The sequence below is a fragment of the Hemiscyllium ocellatum genome, chromosome 36 (genome assembly GCF_020745735.1).
Source record: "Hemiscyllium ocellatum isolate sHemOce1 chromosome 36, sHemOce1.pat.X.cur, whole genome shotgun sequence".
Classification (NCBI taxonomy): Eukaryota; Metazoa; Chordata; class Chondrichthyes; order Orectolobiformes; family Hemiscylliidae; genus Hemiscyllium; species Hemiscyllium ocellatum.
The window spans coordinates 3,780,082-3,801,469 of NC_083436.1; the positions used below are offsets into that span (position 1 = coordinate 3,780,082).

Sequence of the window (21,388 nt, forward strand, 5' to 3'; positions counted from 1 at the left end):
AGTAGCCTATATCTCAGTATTCTCCTTGGCAACACTTTAATTTTCCAGTGTGAATATTGAGGAAAAATATTCATTTAGTGCCTCCCTCTTATATCCTCAGATTCCATGTAAAACTTCCCACTATGGTCCTTGACTGGCCCTAATCTTACTCTAGTGATTCTTTTATTCTGGCATACATATAGAAAGTTTTAGGGTTCCCCTTGTTCCTACCTGCCAAAAACTTCTCATATCCTTTCCTGGCTCTTTTCAGCCCTCTCTTTAGGTCTTTCCTGGCTAACTTGTAACTCTCAAGCTCCATAACTGAGCCTTCAAATCCCATCCTCACATAAGCCTCCTTCTTTCTCTTGACAGGAGATTCAACTTCTTTAGTAAACCACAGTTCCCTCACTCAACCACTTCCTCCCTGTCTGACAGGTACATACTTATCAAGTACTTGTAGTAGTTGTTCCTTGGACAAGCTCCACATTTCAATTGTGCCCACCCCCTGCAGCTTCCTTCCCCATCCGATGCATCCTAAATCTTGCCTAATCGCATCGTAATTGCCTTTCCCCCAGCTATAACTCCTGCCCTGCAGTACATACCTATCCCTTTGCATTGCTGAAGTAAACATAACAGAATTGTAATCATTCTCACAGAAGTGCTCACCTACCTCCAATTCAATTGCACAAGTCAAATTCTGTTAGGAAGATATTTATTGCCTACAACAAAATGTTCCAGTGGTGATATTCTAGTTATATGTGGATAATTAATAACCTGATTTATTGCAGACATTAAGCATTTTATAGAATTCAGTTAGGGTAAAAAGTAGTTGCAGTAATTAAAAGTGAAAACCAAATTGTTTTCATTCATTCAAGCATAACTTATAAACCTGAGGTAAATGTTTGTTTTATTTGCATGTTGTTGCTTTCCTTGTCTGGCTACGTTTTCTTCCATTGCACTTATTGTTAAAAGACTTCATGAAATTTTATACATTAATTACCAGAATCTCAGCGTGGCAAATAGTTAGCAGCAAATTTTTGTATCAAATATACATTCTTCCAGTTCAACCCAATTTAGTGGAATGCATTCAATCTTCAGGACAACTGGAGGGAGAGGTATAGATTAGATTTACAGTGTGGAAACAGGCCCTTCGGCCCAACAAGTCCACACCGACCCGCCGAAGCACAACCCACCCGTACCCCTACATTTACCCCTTACCGAACACTACGGGCAATTTAGCATGGCCAATTCACCTGACCCGCACATCTTTGGACTGTGGGAGGAAACCAGAGCACCCGGAGGAAACCCACGCAGACACGGGGAGAACGTGCAAACTCCACACAGTCTGTCGCCTGAGTCGGGAATTGAACCCGGGTCTCAGGCGCTGTGAGGCAGCAGTGCTAACCACTGTGCCACCGTGCCGCCCACCAATTAGGTGTCCTAATAAGTGATGGTACATCAAGCATATCACTTAGTATCTAGTAGGAAATAGATACGTTTTCAAACAGAGTGAGATGTTTTTGGATCTTGCAAAATAGTTTCAAAATCTGTAGCAATTTTTTCATGGGTCTATCCGTCCATTCCTAATTTCATATCAATGCTCCCTAATTAATAAAATCTTACTGTATGTCCTAAAAATGACAATGGTTGTACATTTGCCAAGATACTGCATTGTCTTATTTGCATATCTTATGTTGAGGATATATTCATGTGTGAGTCTTGCACATCTCTATCAAATTACCTTTTGAAATTTGCACCATGAGGCATTATTTTTTCTTGTAGCCCAGCCCTAGTAACAGACGACTAATTTACAATGCTAAAACTTATACATGTTAGAGTTAACACAGTGAAATGTTTCAAGATGGCATTTAAACATACTTTATAGAGATTTAAAATTCATCAAATGATTTCCAAATGAACACATATTCCTTAAATAAGAGCATTTTCTCTTTGACTTACAGATTCCCGAAGGGAGTAGTAAATGCAGAAGCCTGGCTTTGATGGCAGGTATTCATCAGATCGGAACCGTATCCGCACTTGATTTGCCTTCGATATTTGTATGCCTGGGACCACACTGGAGCCACACCACCGTCCAATAATTGTACCATCACTTGGATCTTCAATTTCTACAAAATCAAACCTAAAGAAGAAAATTAAATGCAGATGAATTGTTTTCAGATCCAACGAAATAACAAACAAAGAAAACTTCCAGGCATTTTCAATTTACTGCTATTCTGATGATGACAACACTTATCATACAAATCAATAAATGCATTGTTTGGCTGAAAGTCCCAAATCAGTTCTTTGAGGCCTGATCAAAATTAATACAAGACATGCATATTGATATGAAGAAAGAGCCTTACACTGCGTTGCATCCATTGGGAACTTTAGTGACAGTGGCAATCAGAGCTCTTTCTTAAATTCCATGGCATTGGTCTCGTGAACTCTAGCCTGATGCTGAATAGTTTAATGAGTGGGACAATGTCCTTGATATGAATACTATTCTGGTTATGTACTGTATCATCATTTTATTTGACTATCAGTACTTTTCCAGACATTCCGTTGTGCAGAAAACAAGTTGAAAAGATCAGTGGCTCCATGTTAGCTATGTAAAAGAATGGTTTCCACAGACAATCATGCTTCTGCAGTTATCTCCTCACTAAAACATACATTTTTATGAACCATCATGCATATTTTCATTATTTTTTCACTTTGCTTCAATTGTTCATTGCCATGAGCAATTAACCTTTAACAATTAATAGATAAGTTTGAAGGTATAATTTATAGTTCAACATGACAGTAACATGCTCAAATCAAATCCTTCTCCACTATTTGTATGAAGTTGAAGAGGTGTACTGTACCTTTAAGAGAGAGTGAAAGCCGTTTTGCACTGAGAGCTTGCAGGCACCCATCAGTGACTGACTGGCAGTCTCAGAGTGTACTGGAAAATTGTAAATATTTAACATTTGGCTGCTATGTGCATAACAGTTTTAATTGAACCAATCAGTTTAAATGTCATCCCAGGATATTAAAACCCAATCAAATCTGATTTTTATTGTTTTGACAGCAGTGAACCAATGAGATGATTTGATGTTTGTGGTAGAAAGAAGCTGGCATTTTCAGAGCTGGCAACAGAGAGTGAACCAACTGCCATCACCAGTGTAACTGCCAGCAAAACACTCTCTTTCAAAGGTACCTTTTTCATATGAAACATCCTTGTCGCAAAAGACTGAAGATGACCCAGGGAGATCTTCAACCAGAGGAAGACAAACACCGACGACAATAGCCGCAATGTGGTTTTGAAATTAAAGTTTTTGTTTGGAACAGTATATTGTTATGGAGTTGGAGGTAGATAACAAACCTTTGAGAGAAAGGAGACTCAGAGTGGTAAATAGTTGTTGTTTATGTGCACCTTTAGAGTTACAGAATAAGTTGATTTTCTTTCTTTAAATAGTGGCATTTGAGAAGTTCTCTGTCACTTATACTTTAACAGATAATGAGGTGAGGTGAGCTTTTCTGGTTGTTTGGCTTAATTAACAGACGGGTTCACCGGTGTGTCGTAAAATATTTTAATGGCAGCATTAGCCAACTTAACTGTAACAAGTTGCTGAGTACGAAATGAACAAAAGGATGGGGTGCAATAGTTCCTTAGTATATACCACATGGAATGCCCCAAATGATCAGAGTTGATGTGCCAACCAATCAGCTTCTCTCATGGAGTATAAATTGTGATTCCTTGTGAAATTTACCATTCTTGCCCCGCTGACTGCAAGACAATAAGCAAGGCAAAATACACTACCAAGCAACTACTAAAATAATGTCAGACAGTGAAACAAACATGATATAAATACATGAAGGAGGTTTTATGGTGACATCACCAAGAAAGGTTTCCACAATAGAGTAATATACCATTTCTTAAAAATGTCTAAAATGTTGAATTCAGAAATTAAATATTACTAATTTTGTGGAAAAAGGAAGTTTCATGGTTTAAATTGTTCATAGGACTCCATCAAAAAATGCATACATTTAAAGTATGTATTATCAAAATGAGCAGAATCTGCACTCATAATTTCAAAGCAGAAGATAAATAATCCATATTTTAAATAATTCCAAGTTAACAACTGGTTTATCACAGTTGTAACAGCTGGGTGTGCCTTGAATGAATTGCATGCTGAATCAAATGCCAGCATTAGGTCAGGGAAAAAAAAAGAAGTGATGAGTATGGCTGAAGACAAAATGCATGCGGTCATGCAGTTAAGTGGAAATCATCTGACAAACCACTCAATTTTCCAGATCATTGGGAGTTATTGTACTACTTACACTCTGTTATCATTTAGTTCCAAACACTTAGGTACAAGAAGTGGGCAGGCCCCGTAATATCATGAATGTGAGGCTGAACAATCTTTTAGACTAAAACAAAGATTAGGTAAGATTTAGGATGCATAGGATGGAGAAGAAAACTGCATGGGATGTGCACAATTGAAATGCAGAGCTTATTCAAGGAACACTTACTATGTGTCCTTGATAAGTATGTACCTGTCAGACAGGGAGGAAGTTGTCGAGTGAGGGAGCAATGGTTTACTAAGGAAGTTGAATCTCTTGTCAAGAGAAAGAAGGAGGCTTATGTGAGGATGAGATTTGAAGGCTCAGTTAGGGTGCTTGAGAATTACAAGTTAACCAGGAAAGACTTGAAGAGAGAGCTGAGAAGAACCAGGAGGGGACATGAGAAATCATTGGCAGATAAGATCAAGAAAAACACTAAAGCTTTATATCAGTATATCAGGAATAAAAGAATGAGGAGAGAAAGATTAGGGCCAATCAAGTTCAGTAGCAGACCTAGATGAGGGCATAGAAGGATAGGTTAGTAAATATACAGATGACACTAAGTTCGGTGAGTTGTGGATAGTGATCAAGGATGTTGCAGGTTACAGAGGGACATAGATAAACTGCAGAACTGGACTGAAAGGTAGCAAATGGAGTTTAATGCAGAAAAATTTGAGGTGATTCACTTTGGAAGAAGCAACAGGAATAAAGAGTAGTGGGCTAATGGTAAGATTCTTGACAGTGTAGATGAACAGAGAGATGTCCGTACGTAGATCCCTGAAAGCTGCCACCCACGTTGATAGGGTTGTTATGAAGGTAGACAGTGTGTTAGCTTTTATTGGTAGAGGGATTGAGTTTCTGTGCCAAGAAGTCATGCTGCAGCTGTACGAAACTGTATAACAGCCACACTTAAGAGTATTGCGTACAGTTCTGGTCACTGCATTATAGAAATGATGTGAAAACTTTGGAAAGGGTTCAGAGGAGATTTACTACAATGTTGCCTGGTATGGAAGGTAGGTCTTATGAGGAAAGGCTGAGGGACTTAAGGCTGTTTTCATTAGAGAGAAGAAAGTTGAGAGGTGACTTAATTGAGATAATCAGAGGATTAGATAGGGTGGACAGTGAGAGTCTTTTTTCCTCGGATGGTAATGGCTAGCATGAGGGGACATAGTTTTAAACTGGGGGGGGTGGTGATAGACATCGGACAGATGTCAGAGGTAGTTTCTTTACTCAGAGAAAGGTACAGGCGTGGAATGCCCTGCCCTCAATAGTAGTAGACTCGCCAAGTTTAAGGGCATTTAAATGGTCATTAGATAGGCAAATGGATGAGAATGGAATAGAATAGGATAGACAGGTTTCAGATTGGTTCCACAGGTCAGTACAACATCGAGGGTCAAAGGGCCTGTACTGTGCTGTAATGTTCTACGTTATATAAAGATTGCAGATGCTGGAAGTCTGAAAGAAACAAAAACAGAAAATGCTGGAAAATCTCAGCATGTTTGGCATCTGTGGAGAGAAACCATATTCTCTCCCCAAATGCTGCCAGAGGAGCAATTTTATACTTGGTTCTCGTTTCCTTCTGACAGCAGGCTGTCTCTCTGATGGCAATGGGAACACAGACAGCCCAGCTACGGACATCAAAATTTCCATTATTGCTTCCACGCGCCTATTCAAATAGAATGCAAATTTAAACTGAAGTTGCAGTCCCTGCTTTAATTTATGGTTAAACAACACCAGAAATGATTGTGGAACAGACATGAGTCAGAGGAATCCTTCTCCTTTCCACACCCATGTTTTCTGATGCCTTCCTAAGGATCTTGCTCAAGGAAATAAGGACAGGGAAAAAGGTTCTGTTCTCCAGCCCTATAGCTACATATTCAGAACAAAACATTTGCAGGTCAGGCAGAAGAGGCAGATGTCTCAGTTCTGTTTTCAAAATTTCACAAGATTAGTATAGAAGGTTACATTAGGGGAAGTGATAGTTAAGTGGTATTATTGTTGGACTATTAGTCGAGATACGTAGATAATGTTAAGGGAATCGGGTTCAAATCCTGCCATTAATCTAATTTGAATCAGATAAAAATCTAGAACTGATGCTAATTGCCTGAAAAACACATCTGATTCACTGATAAGGAAGGAAACTACCTTCCTCACTTGGGTTTGGCCAACATGAGACACAAGACGACAACAACATGGTTGAATATTAACTGCCCTCTCGGGAAGAAAGTTTGGCCTCACCTGTAATACCAACATCCCAAGAATGAATTAAGAAAACAAGCTTTCATAACATTCATTTCACACACACGGTCAACATTCTCAATTAATCTCATCCCCTTTCCATCCTTTAGCATAGTTATTGATAATATTAATAAGTGAATACATACGCAGAACATTGGCAATGCAGTATAATGTGGGAAAATGTGAAATTGTTAATTTTGGAAGAAAGAACAAAAGAAGAGTATTATTTAAACAGAGAGAAATTGCAGAAAGCTGCACATAACTTGGATACTTATGTATAAAATACAGAAAGCGAGCTCAGAGATACAGCAGGTAATTAGGAAGGCTATTGAAATGTTGGCACTTATTTCAAGTGGGTTGAAGTTTAAAAGTATTATTAGCAATAGACAGAATGGTTTTGTGCTGGCGAGGTCGTGCCTCTCTAACTTGATTGGTTATTTTGAGGTCATGAAAATGATTGATGAGTGAAAAACAGTTGATGTTCAAAGTTTGGGAGAAGATTTGTAGGTTGGGTGCTTATTGTTGTGGTTCTGTTCGCCAAGCTGGGAATGTGTATTGCAGACATTTCATCCCTCGTCTAGATGACATCCTCAGTGCTTGGGAGCCTCCTGTGAAGCGCTTCTGTGATGTTTCCTCCGGAATTTATAGTGATTTGTACCTGCCGCTTCCAGTTGTCAGTTCCAGCTGTCTACTGCAGTGGCCGGTATATTGGGTCCAGGTCGATGTGCTTATTGATTGAATCTGTGAATGAGTGCCATGCCTCTAGGAATTCCCTGCCTGTTCTCTGTTTGGCTTGTCCTATAATGGTAGTGTTGTCCCAATCGAACTTATGTTGCTTGTCATCTGAGTGTGTGGCTACTAAGGATAGCGGGTCATGTCGTTTCATGGCTAGTTGATGTTCATGGATGAGGACCATTAGCTGTCTTCTTGTTTGTCCTATGTAGTGTTTTGTGCAGTCCTTGCATGGGATTTTGTACATTACATTGGTTTTGCTCATGCTGGGTATCGGGTCATTCGTCCTGCTGAGTTGTTGTCTGAGAGTGGCTGTTGGTTTGTGTGCTGTTATGAGTCCTAGTGGTCGCAGTAGTCTGGCTGTCGGTTCAGAAATGTTTTTGATGTATGGTAGTGTGGCTAGTCCTTTGGGTTGTGGCATGTCCTCATTCCGTTGTCTTTCCTTTAGGCATCTGTTGATGAAATTGCAGGGGTATCAGTTTTTGGCGAATACATTGTAGAGGTAAGGCGTTCGATAAGGTACCCCGTGGTAGGCTAATGCAAAAACTACAGAGGTATGGCATTGAGGGTGCATTAGAGGTTTGGATTAGAAATTGGCTGGCTGGAAGGAGACAGAGGGTAGTAGTTGATGGTATAGGTTCATCTTGGAGTGCAGTTACTAGCGGTGTACCTCAAGGATCTGTTTTGGGACCATTGCTTTTTGTTATCTTTATAAATGATCTAGAGGAGGGGCTTGAAAGCTGGGTGAGTAAGTTTGCGGATGACACAAAAGTCGGTGGAGTTGTGGATAGTGAGGAAGGATGTGGCAGGTTACAGCGGGATATAGACAAGTTGCAAAGCTGGGCAGAAAGGTGGCAAATGGAATTCAATGTAGCTAAGTGTGAAGTCATTCACTTTGGTAGGAGTAACAAGAAAATGGATTACTGGGCTAATGGTAGGCTACTTGGTAGTGTGGATGAGCAGAGGGATCTTGGTGTCCATGTACACAGATCTCTGAAAGTTGCCACCCAGGTAAATAGTGCTGTGAGGAAGGCATATGGTGTACTGGGCTTTATTGGCAGAGGAATTGAGTTCCGGAGTCCTGAGGTCATGTTGCAGTTGTATAAGACTCTGGTGCGGCCTCATCTGGAGTATTGTGTGCAGTTTTGGTCGCCATACTATAGGAAGGATGTGGAGGCATTGGAACGAGTGCAGAGGAGGTTTACCAGGATGTTGCCTGGTATGGTAGGAAAATCGTATGAGGAAAGACTGAGGCACTTGGGGCTGTTCTCATTGGAGAAAAGAAGGTTTAGGGGAGATTTGATAGAGGTGTACAAGATGATTAGGGGTTTAGATAGGGTCGACACTGAGAACCTTTTACCGCTAATGGAGTCAGCTGTTACAAGGGGACACAGCTTTAAATTAAGGGGTGGAAGGTATAGGACAGATGTTAGGGGTAGATTCTTTACACAGCGGGTTGTGAGTTCATGGAATGCCCTGCCAGTAGCAGTGGTGAACTCTCCCTCTTTATGGTCATTTAAGCAGGCATTGGATAGGCATTTGGAAGTTATTGGGCTAGTGTAGGTTAGGTAGGATTCGGTCGGCACAACATTGAGGGCCGAAGGGCCTGTACTGCGCTGTATTTTTCTATGTTCTATGTTCTATAGGTGTTCTTCTTCCTCTTTTTGCAGTGTGTTGTGGCCCTTTTGAACAGTGTCTTGATGCAACTTCTTTTGTGTGTATTGGGGTGGTTGCTTTCATAGTTTAGGACTTGGTCTGTGTGTGTCTGGCTTTCCTGTATACCTTTGTGGTGAATTCTCCGTTAGGTGTTCTCTGTACCATCACGTATAGGAATGGGAGTTGGTTGTCCTTTTCTTCCTCTCTAGTGAATTGGATTCCTGTGAGTGTGGCGTTGATGATCCGGTGTGTGTTCTCTATTTCTGTGTTTTTAATGATTACAAAGGTATCATCTACATATCTGACCCAGAGTTTGGGTTGAATTTGCAGTAAGACTGTTTGTTCTAACCTTTGCATTACCACTTCTGCTAGGAGTCCAGAAATGGGTGAGCCCATGGGTGTGCCGTTGATTTGTTCATGTATTTGATTGGTGAATGTGAGGGGTGTTGTGAGGCACAGGTCCAGTAGTTTGAGTGTGCAGTCTTTGTTGATAGGTTCCCCATCTTCTTGTCTGTTCTGTATGCCCAGCAGGTTGGCTATTGTTTCTCTGGCTAGGGTTTTGTCGATAGAGCTGAACAGTGCCATTACATCGAATGAGACCATAGTTTCTTCCTTGTCTGTGTATATTTCTGATGATGTCCACGAGTTCCTGTGTTGACTGTAGAGTGTCTGGATCTGCTGATCAGGTGTTTCAGTTTCTGCTGTAGTTCTTTAGCCAGTTTGTGTGATGGTGTCCCTGGTAGTGATACTATGGGTCTGAGTACTTTAGGTAGTCCATAGAATCTGGGGGTGTTATTGCTTTCAGGTTTCATTCTCTGTAGGTCAAACCTGGTTATCTGTCCGTTTTTTGTAGGTTCCTCAGTGTGTTGTTTATCCTATTGGTGAGCTGTGGGGTGGGGTCAAACCCCCTCTTTTGGTAGGTGTTGGTATCTGCAAGTAGTTGTTGTACTTTTTGGATGTACTCTGCTTTGTCCAGGATGACCGCCATTCTGCCTTTGTCTGCTGGTAGTATGATTATGTTCTTATCGTTTCTTAGTGCTTTTAGTGCTTCCCTCTCCTTGATGTTGAGGTTATGTATTTGTCTTTTCCTTGTTATCAGGGGTATGATACTTTGTCTCACTGTTTGTTGTGTCTCTTCTGTCAGTCTATTGTTTCTGAGTGTGCATTCTAGTGTTGCTAGGAAGTCTGCTGTCTTGGCGTCCCTGTGGTTGTAGTTGAGTCCCTTGGCCAGAAGTGTTCTTTCCATGTCTGTGAGCTGTCTGTGGGAGAGGTTTCTAATCCAGGAGTGTGTTGTGGTGTCCTCTCTGTTGTGTGTTAGTTTGGCCATATTTTTCTTTTAGTGCCATTTTTTTTGCGGTGCATGGTCCTGTTCTGTACTATGGGATGGCTTGTTCTATGGTCCAGGTTCATTGGCACGCAATTTCTTGTCTGTATTTGTGTCGTCTGTTGTGTTCGTATGTAATCATTACCTGGATTATCCTGAATTCGTTCTGTCTGGCTGTGTCCCTGGCTTGTGGGTTGTTGACTAGTGGTCTGTATCTGACACATGATGGAAGGATTCGATTCTTTCAGCATTCGTGCAGGAACCGGAGTTGTTTGTATGTGGTGCTTAGGCGGTTGGCATAGGATTCCCATTTTCTGGGTTGTCTTGGTGTCTCTCGCCCGTAGGTATTCAAAGTTTGGAAGAAGATTTGTAGCTCGGGTGCTCGTTGTTGTGGTTCTGTTCGCCGAGCTGGGAATTTGTGTTGCAGACATTTTGTCCCCTGTCTAGGTGACATCCTCAGTGCTTGGGAGCCTCCTGTGAAGTGCTTCTGTGATGTTTCCTCCAGCATTTATAGTGATTTGTATCTGACGCTTCCGGTTGTCAGTTCCAGCTGTCCGTTGCAGTGGCCGGTATATTGGGTCCAGGTCGATGTGTTTATTGATTGAATCTGTGAATGAGTGTCATGCCGCTAGGAATTCCCTGGCTGTTCTTTGTTTGGCTTGTCCTATAATAGTAGTGTTGCCCCTGTCGAACTCATGGTGCTTGTCATCTGAGTGTGTGGCTACTAAGGATAGCTGGTCATGTCATTTCGTGGCTAGTTGGTGTTCATGGATGCGGACCGTTAGCTGTCTTTCTGTTTGTCGTACGTAGTGTTTTGTGCAGTCCTTGCATGGGGGTTTGTACACTACATTGGTTTTGCTCATGCTGGGTATCGGGTCCTTCATTCTGGTGAGTTGTTGTCTGAGAGTGGCTGTTGGTTATAGGGCTATTATAGGACAAGCCAAACAGAGAACAGGCAGGGAATTCCTAGAGGCATGGCACTCATCCACAGATTCAATCAATTAGCACATCGACCTGGACCCAATATACCGACCACTGCAACGGACAGCTGGAACTGACAACTGGAAGCGGCAGGTACAAATCACTATAAATGCTGGAGGAAACATCACAGAAGCGCTTTACAGGAGGCTCCCAAGCATGAAGATGTCACCTAGACAGGGGACGAAACATCTGCAACACAAATTCCCAGCTCAGCGAACAGAACCACAACAACAGTTGATGTTGTCTACATGGCCTTCTGCAAAGCCTTTGACAAGGTTCCTCATAGATAACTGGCATGAAAGGTGAAGTCATGTAGTATCAGGAGTGAGCTGGCAAAATGGATACAGAACTGGCTTAGTCATAGGAGACAGAGGGTAGCGGTGGAAGAATGCTTTTTTGGAATGGAGGGTTGTGACTGGTGTTGTTCAGTAGGGATCAGTGCTGGGACATTTGCTGCTCATGGTCTACATAAATGAGTTGGAGGAAAATGTAACTACTCTATTTAATAAGTTTGTGGACAATATAAAGATTGGTGGAGTTGTGGAATGTGAGAAAGATTGTCAGAGGACACAGCAGGATATTGATCAGTTGGAAGCATTGACAGAAAAATGGCAAATAGAGTTTAATCTGGACAAATATGAGGTGATGCATTTTAAAAGGTCAAGTACAAGTTGAAATCCTACATTGAATGGCAGAATCCTTCGGAGTATTGATATGCAGAGGAATCTGGGTGTGCAGGGCCACAGACCACTGAAGGTGGCAGCGCAGGTAGATAAGGGAGTTTAAAAAAGGCCTATGGCATGCTTGCCTTCTTTCAAAGGGGCATTGAGCATAAGGATAGACAATTTATGCTGCAGCTTTATAGAATTATAGTTAGACCACACTTTTGCGTATAGTTCTGGTCACCACACTACCAGAAGGATGTGGATGCTCTGGAGACGGTACAGAAAACGTTTACCAGGATGTTGCCTGGTATGGGGGATTTTAGCGATGAAGAAAACTTGGATAGACTGGGGTTTGTTTTCACTAGAACTCAAGAGGTTGAGGGGTCACCCAAGAGAGGTTTATAAGATTATGAATGGCATGCATGGAGTGGAATGCATGAGGCTTTTTGAGGGGTCAGTTACTACATGACCCATGACACAGTTCAAGGTTCCAGGGTTGGGGGCAGGGGGAGGAGGTTAAAACAGATGTACAAGGCACATTTATCATATGAAGAGTTGTAGGTGCTTGGAATGAGCTGCCAGAGGAGATGATGGAAGCAGACATAATAACAGCATTCAAGAATCACCTGCATGAAAACAGGAATAGGAAGGGAATAGCAGGTTGGGGATTCTGTTCGTGAAGACAATTTTAGTAAGGATGGTTCATACTTCACAAAATGTGTTATTTCAGGCTTGAAGGGCCAAAGGGCCTGTTCCAGGGCTGTACTGTTCTTTGTAGTAGGAAGTCTTACAGCACATTGTAGCACTGAGACAACATCTGGAGGACTGAGAGATATTTTGGTCCCCTTATTTAAAGAAAGAGGAAGTTCAGAGAAGGTTCATTAGGTGATCCTTGATTGAGGGATTGAGGGATTGACTTATGAACAAAGGCTCAACAGGTTGGGGCTCAACTCACTGGAATTGGAAGAATGAGAGGTGATCTCATTGAAACAAGAAGTTTGACATAAAAGGGTAAATGCTGAGATAATGTTTCTCTTCATGGATGGGTCTAGGACAGAGGGCATAGCTTCAAAAGAAAGAGGCACCAAATTAAAACTGAGGTGAGGGAGAATTTCTTCTGTCAGAGGGCTGAGAGTCTTTTAAACTCCTTGCCACAGAGAGCTGTGAGGGTGGAGTTCTTTTGTGTATTTAAGGCTGAGATAGATAGATTATTGATCAGAATGGGAATCAAGGGGTATGGAAAATGTAGGAAAGTGGATGTGAGGAAATTCAATCAGCCACTGTCCTATTGAATGGTGGAACAGCTCAAGGGGCTGAATGGCTTACGCCCATTCCCGTTTCTTTTGGTTTTATGATTTCAAGGGTACATTGTGTACCACTCTTTTTCATTCCACACTCAGTCTTTGCTTTCCTTTCTTCACACCATATAATCTTCTCATGTCCTAGTATTTGTACAACCTCTTTGTGCTTCTTCACCATTTCATACATTGTACACTTGGATTAACACATTACCACCCCATGTGTCGTAGCCAGTTTATGACAGAGGAGACCAGAAGTTCATCATTACGCAGTTTTAGTTTTATCCACAAAGTGAATCATTGTAAATGTATAGATTCTAACTCTTAAACCATCACTAGATCATTAAGTGTCTCTTTCAAGCTGGATCATTAATAACCCAATAACATGCCACCTACCCTCTGTATACTTCTCCTTAATTAATTGTCCTTTTATCTTCTAGTTTCATTTCCCATCATACAAAACAAAGGAACAGCCAATTCATATATTCAGACTACCCTTTGTTTGTCAGAACATCTTGTATTCAGCAGCTGCTGCTACAACACCACAAAGATACCCAATTACAGAGATTCCAGCCCAAGTTCAATTAATCTTTTTTAAGATTGGTATGTGTTGCTATAAACAAAGCCAAAGTTTATGGCCTATTCCTATTTGTCATCGAGAAAATAGTGGTGGGCTTTCTGCTTGACATGCTACAGTTTTTCCTATTTCAGTATGTCCTCGGTTACTGTGACAGCACTGCACCACATGCTAAAGCGCGGACCTTAGACCTGAGGGTTGCAAAAATGAAGGCCATCCTCTGTGAAGTTGCTTTGAATTTCTATGCAACTAGCTTCTTCCAGGGAGCATTGAGTGACTGACATGGGGTTACTCAGTAATCCCACCAGCGACCTATGCTATTTTTGCAAGATCACACTTGTTCATTTTGTTTTCCATGACCTGACTAACACTGCAGCTCAGGCTGTAAAGTTTTGGAATAAAAGCTAGATTTCCATAAATGCAGGATATCATTGACTGCACACACATGGCACTGATAGGTATATATTACAATGCAGGAGAGTTAATCAACAGGAAGGGCTTCTATTTCATAAATGTTCAGCTGATCTGCAATCACATGTTCTACCTACTGGAGCTACACTACCCACTGCAATGACACTATCCACTTTCTGAAGCACTCAAGTATACTCCAAGCTTTTGAAGGTCTAGGAACCTTACAAAGTTGGTTATTAGAGTCATAGAGTAATCCAGCATGGATACAGGCCCTTGGGCCCAAACTGGTCCAATCTGACTATGGTACCACTCAACAAGATCCAAGTGCCCACCTTTGATCTATATCCCTCTAAAGCCTTCCCATCCATGTACCTATCTAAATGTTTTCTAAATGTTGAGATTGTATCTTCGTTAACTACTTTCCGTGGCATCCCATTCCAAATATGCACCACTCTCTGTGTGATGACGTTGCCCCTCAGGCGCTTCTTATACCTTTCCCCTCTCACCTTAAACCTATGCCCTCTAGTTTTCAATTACCCATCCCTGGGAAAAAGACTAAATGCATTCATTCTATCTATGTCCCTCATGATTTTATATACTTCAATAAGATCACCATGGGTGGCACGATGGCTCAGTGGTTAGCACTGCTGCCTCTAAGTGCCAGGGACCCGGTTTTGATTTCAGCCTCTGGCAACTGTCCATGTGGAATTTGCGCATTCTTCCCGTTTCTGCGTGGGTTTCCTCCAGCTGCTCCAGTTTCTTACCACAATCCAAAGGTGTGCAGGTCAGGTGAATTGGCCATGCAAAATGGGTTTGGGTGAGATACTCTTTGGAGAGTCGGTGTGGACTTGTTGGGCCAAAGGCCTGTTTCCACACTGTAGGGATTCTATGATTCACCCCTCCTTCTCCTATGTTTCAAGGAATAAAGTCCTATCCTAGCCAATCTCTCCCTCTACCTCAGGCCAACTAGTCCTAGCAACATCCTCATAAATAGTTTTGCACTCTTTCTAGTTTAACTATGTCTTTCCTATATTGAAAATGTGTTGCTGGAAAAGCGCAGCAGGTCAGGCAGCATCCAAGGAACAGGAAATTCAACGTTTCGGGCATAAGCCCTTCATCAGGAATGAAGGGCTTATGCCCGAAACGTCAAATTCCTGTTCCTTGGATGCTGCCTGACCTGCTGCGCTCTTCCAGCAACACATTTTCAGCTCTGATCTCCAGCATCTGTAGACCTCACTTTCTCCTATGTTTTTCCTATAACAGGGTGATCAAAACTGCATACAATATTCCAAGTGCGGCCTCACCAACTACTTTTACAACTGTAACATAACGTCCCAGCTCCTATACTCAATGCCTCCACTGATGAAAGCCAGCATGCTAAATGCTTTCTTTGCCACCCTATTTACTTGTGATGCCTATGCATTTGTACTCCTAGGTCCCTCTGTTCCACACCACTCCTCAGGACTTTACCATTTACTCTCTAAGTCCCGATTTTCCAAAGTGCAACACCACACACTTATTTGTATTGAATTGCATTTGCCAATCCTCAGTCCACTTCCCCATCTTACCAAGATCCCTCTGTAATTTTTGTTAACCTTCTTTACCATCAACGATACCTCCTAATTTTGTCTAATCTGCAAACGTATTAATCATGCCTTGCGCAGTCACATCCAGATCATTTATGTAAATAACAAAGGTCCCAGCACCAACCCCTGTGGCACGCCACTCATCAGAGGCCTACAGTCTGAGAAACAATCTTTAACCATCACCCTCTGCTTCCTACCATTGAGCCAATTTTGAATCCAATTAGCTAGCTCTCCCTGGGTCCCATGCGACATAATCTTCATGACTAGCCTGCCTGTGAAACCTTGCTAATGGCCTTATTAATGTCCACGTAGACAACACCTCATGCCCTACCCTCATCTATCCTCTTTGTTACCTCTTCGAAAATCTCAAAAAAATTTGTCAGACATGGGAGACAAGGACTATCAACTCAACCTTGGTTGATGACGCCATTCTGTAAGCCTGTGACTGGTGCAAAGTACAGACACAATGCTGAACATGCCTCAACCAGGATTGTGGTGAACCAGATAAAGGATGATACATGTGTGCGAAGGTGTGTGAAGGGGTGTGTGTGTGTGTGTGTGTGTGTGTGTGTGACCCAGAGAGAGAGAGAGAGAGAGAGAGAGAGAGTGCAAGAGAGGGACAAAGACATATTCCCAACAGAGTATGTTACAACATTTACACAATTGGGACTGGCAATGTACTAGATGCTGAGGAGCTAGGAGAAGGGTAGCAGTCTTCTGAGGAAAACACTGTGGACATTGATGAGGAGGAAATTCTCTTGGTGCATATCAAAAAAATTCTCTTTACACATGTTGGGATCTATCACCTTATTCTTACTGACCTTTCTTGGTTCCTGGTCCACACATACACTCCAAATTAACATTCTTACAACTGTGTTCAGATCATTCCATGGTCTCTTCCCTACTTTGATTTGTTTCACCTTTTATTTATTATTGGCAGCCATGTTTTCAGCTGTATCTGCCAAAATCTCTCGAGTCCTCTCCCTTGTCTTTTCTAACTCTTACTGCTGCTTTACTTTAGTCCTTTGAATCTATACCTGTGACCAACATTTGTACACTTGACCTAATTTCATCTTTTGTGGTTTGTTAAATTTCCTCTGACAATGCTCCTAGATGTGCTTAGTGTTTTATAACACTGAATTCAAGTTGTTTTAGCAATCACATGAATGCGTTTCTCTGCTGCATGCTGCATATGGTTATTGTTGTGTCTATGACAATACACTCTCTTAGCTCAGAGAGCACCAATAGCGCAGCACATCAGTAATTATTGTCAGAACTGACAACATTGTGGGCTTTTTGATAGGAAATAAATTAACTTTCCAGAATGCTGCACCAAATTTAATTCTGAGATATTCTGGGAACAGTGACTCTGGTAACGTAACACAGAATTTTTATTCTGTGGTTTCTGGGTTATCATTTACTCAGCAGCAGCAAGTGTGAATTGGACCCACATGGTAAAATCTTCACTCCAATTTGTAAAGAGACAATCCAAACATAAAAATGGTCCTAATTTGGAGTCAGGAACTGAAGATAAGCAAGTGTCTGTCATGATACTGGTCCAAAATGCAGTCACTCCTTCGAGAAGGTTCAATTGTGTGACTTTAGATTAGATTAGATTACTTACAGTGTGGAAACAGGCCCTTTGGCCAAACAAGTCCACACCGACCCTCCGAAGAGCAACCCACACAGAACTATTCCCCTACATTCATCCTTGACTAATGCTCTAACACTATGGGCAACTTAGCATGCCGATCCACCTAACCCGCACATCTCTGGACTGTGAGAAGAAACCAGAGCACCTGGAGGAAACCCACACAGACACAGGGAGAATATGCGAACTCACACAGACAGTTGCCTGAGGTGGGAATTGAACCTGGGTCCCTAGCACTGTGAGGCAGCAGTGCTAATCACTGAGCCTTCGTGCCACTGTACTTGGTTACATAGTAAAACAAGTCATGACATAAACATTACAACAAAGCAATTGAGTTCAGTGAGTACTGCTAGCATATTCAGTCATATCGACTCTACATAGAGTTTCAACCAATATACACATACCTTAAAGGTAAATGTCTCTAAGGTAAAAGTACGAATGACATTTAGACAGACATAGACTGCTAATTATTTCTATAATGTCTGTAAGGAGGTATAAGTGTTTTCCAACCAACAAAAGAAACATGTCCACAACAGAGACAAGGGAGCAGCATTTCAGAGTTCCAGATACAGTACAGATCAGGCGTGTGGTACCCTGCTCCTGAATGCAATGGGTAAATGGTGGAATGGAACTGTTGCCTCACAGCACCATGGACTCAGATTCAATTTCACCCTTGGACGACTGTTTGAATGGAATTTGCACGTTCTCCTCATGTCTGCATGAGTTTTCTCTGGGTGCTCCAAATTTCTCCCACAGACCAAAGATATGCAGGTTAGGTGGATTGGTCATGCTAAATTGCCCATAGTGTCCAGGGATGTGCAGGCTAGGTAGATTAGCCATGGGAAATGCAGGGTTATAAGGATAGGGTGGCATGATCTTTGGAGGGTTGGTTTGGAATTGATAGGTCAAATATCCCCTCATCAGGAATAGCTTGCATCCACACTGTAGGGATTCTATGCTTCAAATCCACTCTCATGCAATTAGACTCATTCATATGCCTCTTTCTTCCTGATGGAAATAGTAGCACAGATGTCAGAGAATGTAAGAAAACAGAAATTTGTGGATTTCCCAACTGATTATGGCAGGGGAGGAGCTGCCTGGAAACTAGAGCAATTTCCTACCACCCTTTCAGTGGCTGGAGATGTTGAGATGGAGAGCTCCCCGCTCACTGTCTACACTATGAAATAAACTCACCCAGATTTCATGTAGCGGTCACCCATGTTGGTTTTATTTTAGCAGTAAATAGAATAGGATTATCTTGATGATGGTAACTGGAAACCTATTCTTACCAGGACTAATTTGTGACTTTCCTGTCCCACAGGGCTTTCGTATGAGCAGCAGCAGCTGTTGGAAGTCACTGCTATCAATTCCTCAAAGGAGCTGAGTGCTTATGTCGGTGTACCACCACAAGGTACACATGTATCAAGTATCAGCTCAGGTCCTCACATTTCAATGGGACCAATAAAATAAACAATTGAATTTTCACCTGATGACTGACACTTCACAAGTGGTCAAGAGAAAATGTCTGAGCAAAGTCAAGCAGGAGAGAATCAGCACGAGAATAGACTGGATAGGCTGGGTTTGTTTTCCTTGGAGCAGAGGAGACCTAATTGAGATATACCAAATTATGAGAAGCATAGGCAGGGCAGATGGTAAGAATGTTTTTCCCCATGACAGACATGTCTAAGACCGATAGGTCACAAGGCAAGAGAAGTACATGGCTGAGAGGAAATCTAACATTTTTTTTAAAACCCAGAGAGTGGTAGAAACTTGGAATGCATTGCTTGAGAGAAATCTGGAGGCAGGTTCTCTCGCAACATTTGAGAAACATCTGGACGAGCACTTAAAATGCCAGGGCGTAGTTGGCTATGGACCAAGTGGGATTACTGTAGTTTGGTGTTTGATGATCGGCATTGACAAAGGCCTGTTTCTATGCTCTGTGATTCTATGAATGACTGCAGAGATGTCAAACTCTAATCAACTGACCATGTACACAATACTGCAATTAACAAAACACTCATTGTGAAACAGCAGACAATGTACAATGCATTAATAGGTCATCAAAGTCAAATTCACATGATTGCAGTGAAATTGGAAGAGTCCACCTCTTGCATGTATGATTTGATGCTCAGAATACTGAGATGATGCATTCCTCCAGGAGTACTATGTCTATGAATTCAGCAGAATAATCGGGCTTCTCACTTACACAGGTTCACAGGTTGCCTTGACCTTCCCCCACACAGAAGAAAGTGAAATGTGCCTTTACTGGGCCCGGAGACCTCCAAAACATTAGGAACATTGGCCAACAGCAACATGGCAGTCAGAGTAAGGGTGTAAGCAGCTGACTCTATCTCTACTGAAGCCATACAGTATCTAACATGAAGGCATAGTACAAAAAAGAGTAAACCTAATTATACAATGAAGCAAGCAAAGATATCTGAGAAAATGCAATTTTTACAACATTCTTCTTTTAAAACAAAAGTCAGAATCTACTAAGGGAAGAAAAGGATTATATTTACATCGTTTCACAAGAGTGCACTGCATCACTTCCCATGATGTATAGTCTTATTCGCATATTACATAGACTTCCACCTTATTGTACAATTTTGATATATACTTTTTAGTTACTTAGATCAGAGTAACGTTTTTTAACCATTTCCCCATCTTGTCCATTCTTGAGCCACCTTTTAGCTTGTCTAATAATTAACGACATTAATTGGTGGAGATATTGAGAGGGGGAGGGGCTGACTGTCTGAACAACAGCTTCTTATCCCAGGCATCAGAGAAATGGTGAAAGCGTGATTGTTGGATTTCCTGGTGTCACAAATGCAATGGTGCAGGCCAAGTGAATATTGTATTCATAAAATCATATAGTTATAGAATCCCTAGAGTGTGGAAGCAGGCCATTCAGCCCATCAAGTCCACACTGACCTTTTGAAGAACACCCCACCCAGACCCATGCACACACTCCCAAACCCCCTATCCCTGTAACCCTGCATTACCCATGGCCATTCTACCTAGCCTGCACATCCCTGGATACTATGGGCAATTTAGCATGACCAATTCATCTAATCTGCACATCATTAGACTGTGGGAGAATACTGGAGTATCTGGAGGAAACCCATGCAAACATGGGGAATGTGCAAACCCCACACAGACAGTTGCCCCAGGATGGAACTAAATTGGGTCCCTGGCACTACGAGGCAGCAGTGCTAACCACTGACGCACTGTGCCGCACCAAGGGGGCAGCCTATTCATTGGGACATTCTTGTCATCTGAGCAAAATGTGAGCAGCTGTGGGTGCATTGTCTTCATCACTTATCCTTTCTCTTTTGCTATTCCCCATCAAGTCAAGAAGGTTTGAGCTCTTCTTGATAATCAAAACTCACTGCAAAGCAATGTTGTACACAGAATAGTAAGATACAACCATTTTGGAGGACCTACTTATAAATGCAGAATAACATTTGTCCAGGTATGAAAAATGATCTTCAGCATGTCCAGTGGGGATATGGTACTCACTATGATGTTGTTGGGTTTCTGACAAGTATCAGCAGCAATGTTTTCCATTGGAATCCCATGTAGTCAATAGCCCTAGTATTCTCTTGCACTGAAGTAATTTTGTTGTTGCATCAGTGGCACCTTGATTCAATGGGAGCCCTTGGATTTACAAAGACTCCCATTTATTTCAAGCATGCATGAATTCTCACTTCCCTACACCCGATGATATCCTGCTCCTTTGGGAAATCACTCAAAAGCCACAAAGCTAGGAAGCACTCAATCTGATTCATTTTAATTATGCAAAATTCAACATAATTGCTGCACTAGGCAAACAACCCTTTACTGCACAACATGCTTCTTGCTCTTACGACCCGACAACTGAGAGATCAGGTTTGCAACAGAACTTGGCAATGGTCTGGAGGCAAAACTGATGATGATGGTGGCGTGAGCAGCTGTAGATAATTGTTTG

The 21,388-nt window shown here is 41.9% G+C and overlaps 1 protein-coding gene across 1 annotated transcript in view; it reads right to left on the minus strand.

Annotated features, from left to right (window-relative positions):
* Nucleotides 1-21,388, minus strand: part of pdgfc (platelet derived growth factor c) — a 417,573-nt gene that overhangs the window by 179,513 nt on the left and 216,672 nt on the right. Inside the window, exon 3 of the mRNA XM_060851433.1 lies at nucleotides 1,939-2,119. Within this exon, the coding sequence (XP_060707416.1) occupies nucleotides 1,939-2,119 (181 nt within the window). The remainder of the gene's footprint in view (nucleotides 1-1,938; nucleotides 2,120-21,388) is intronic.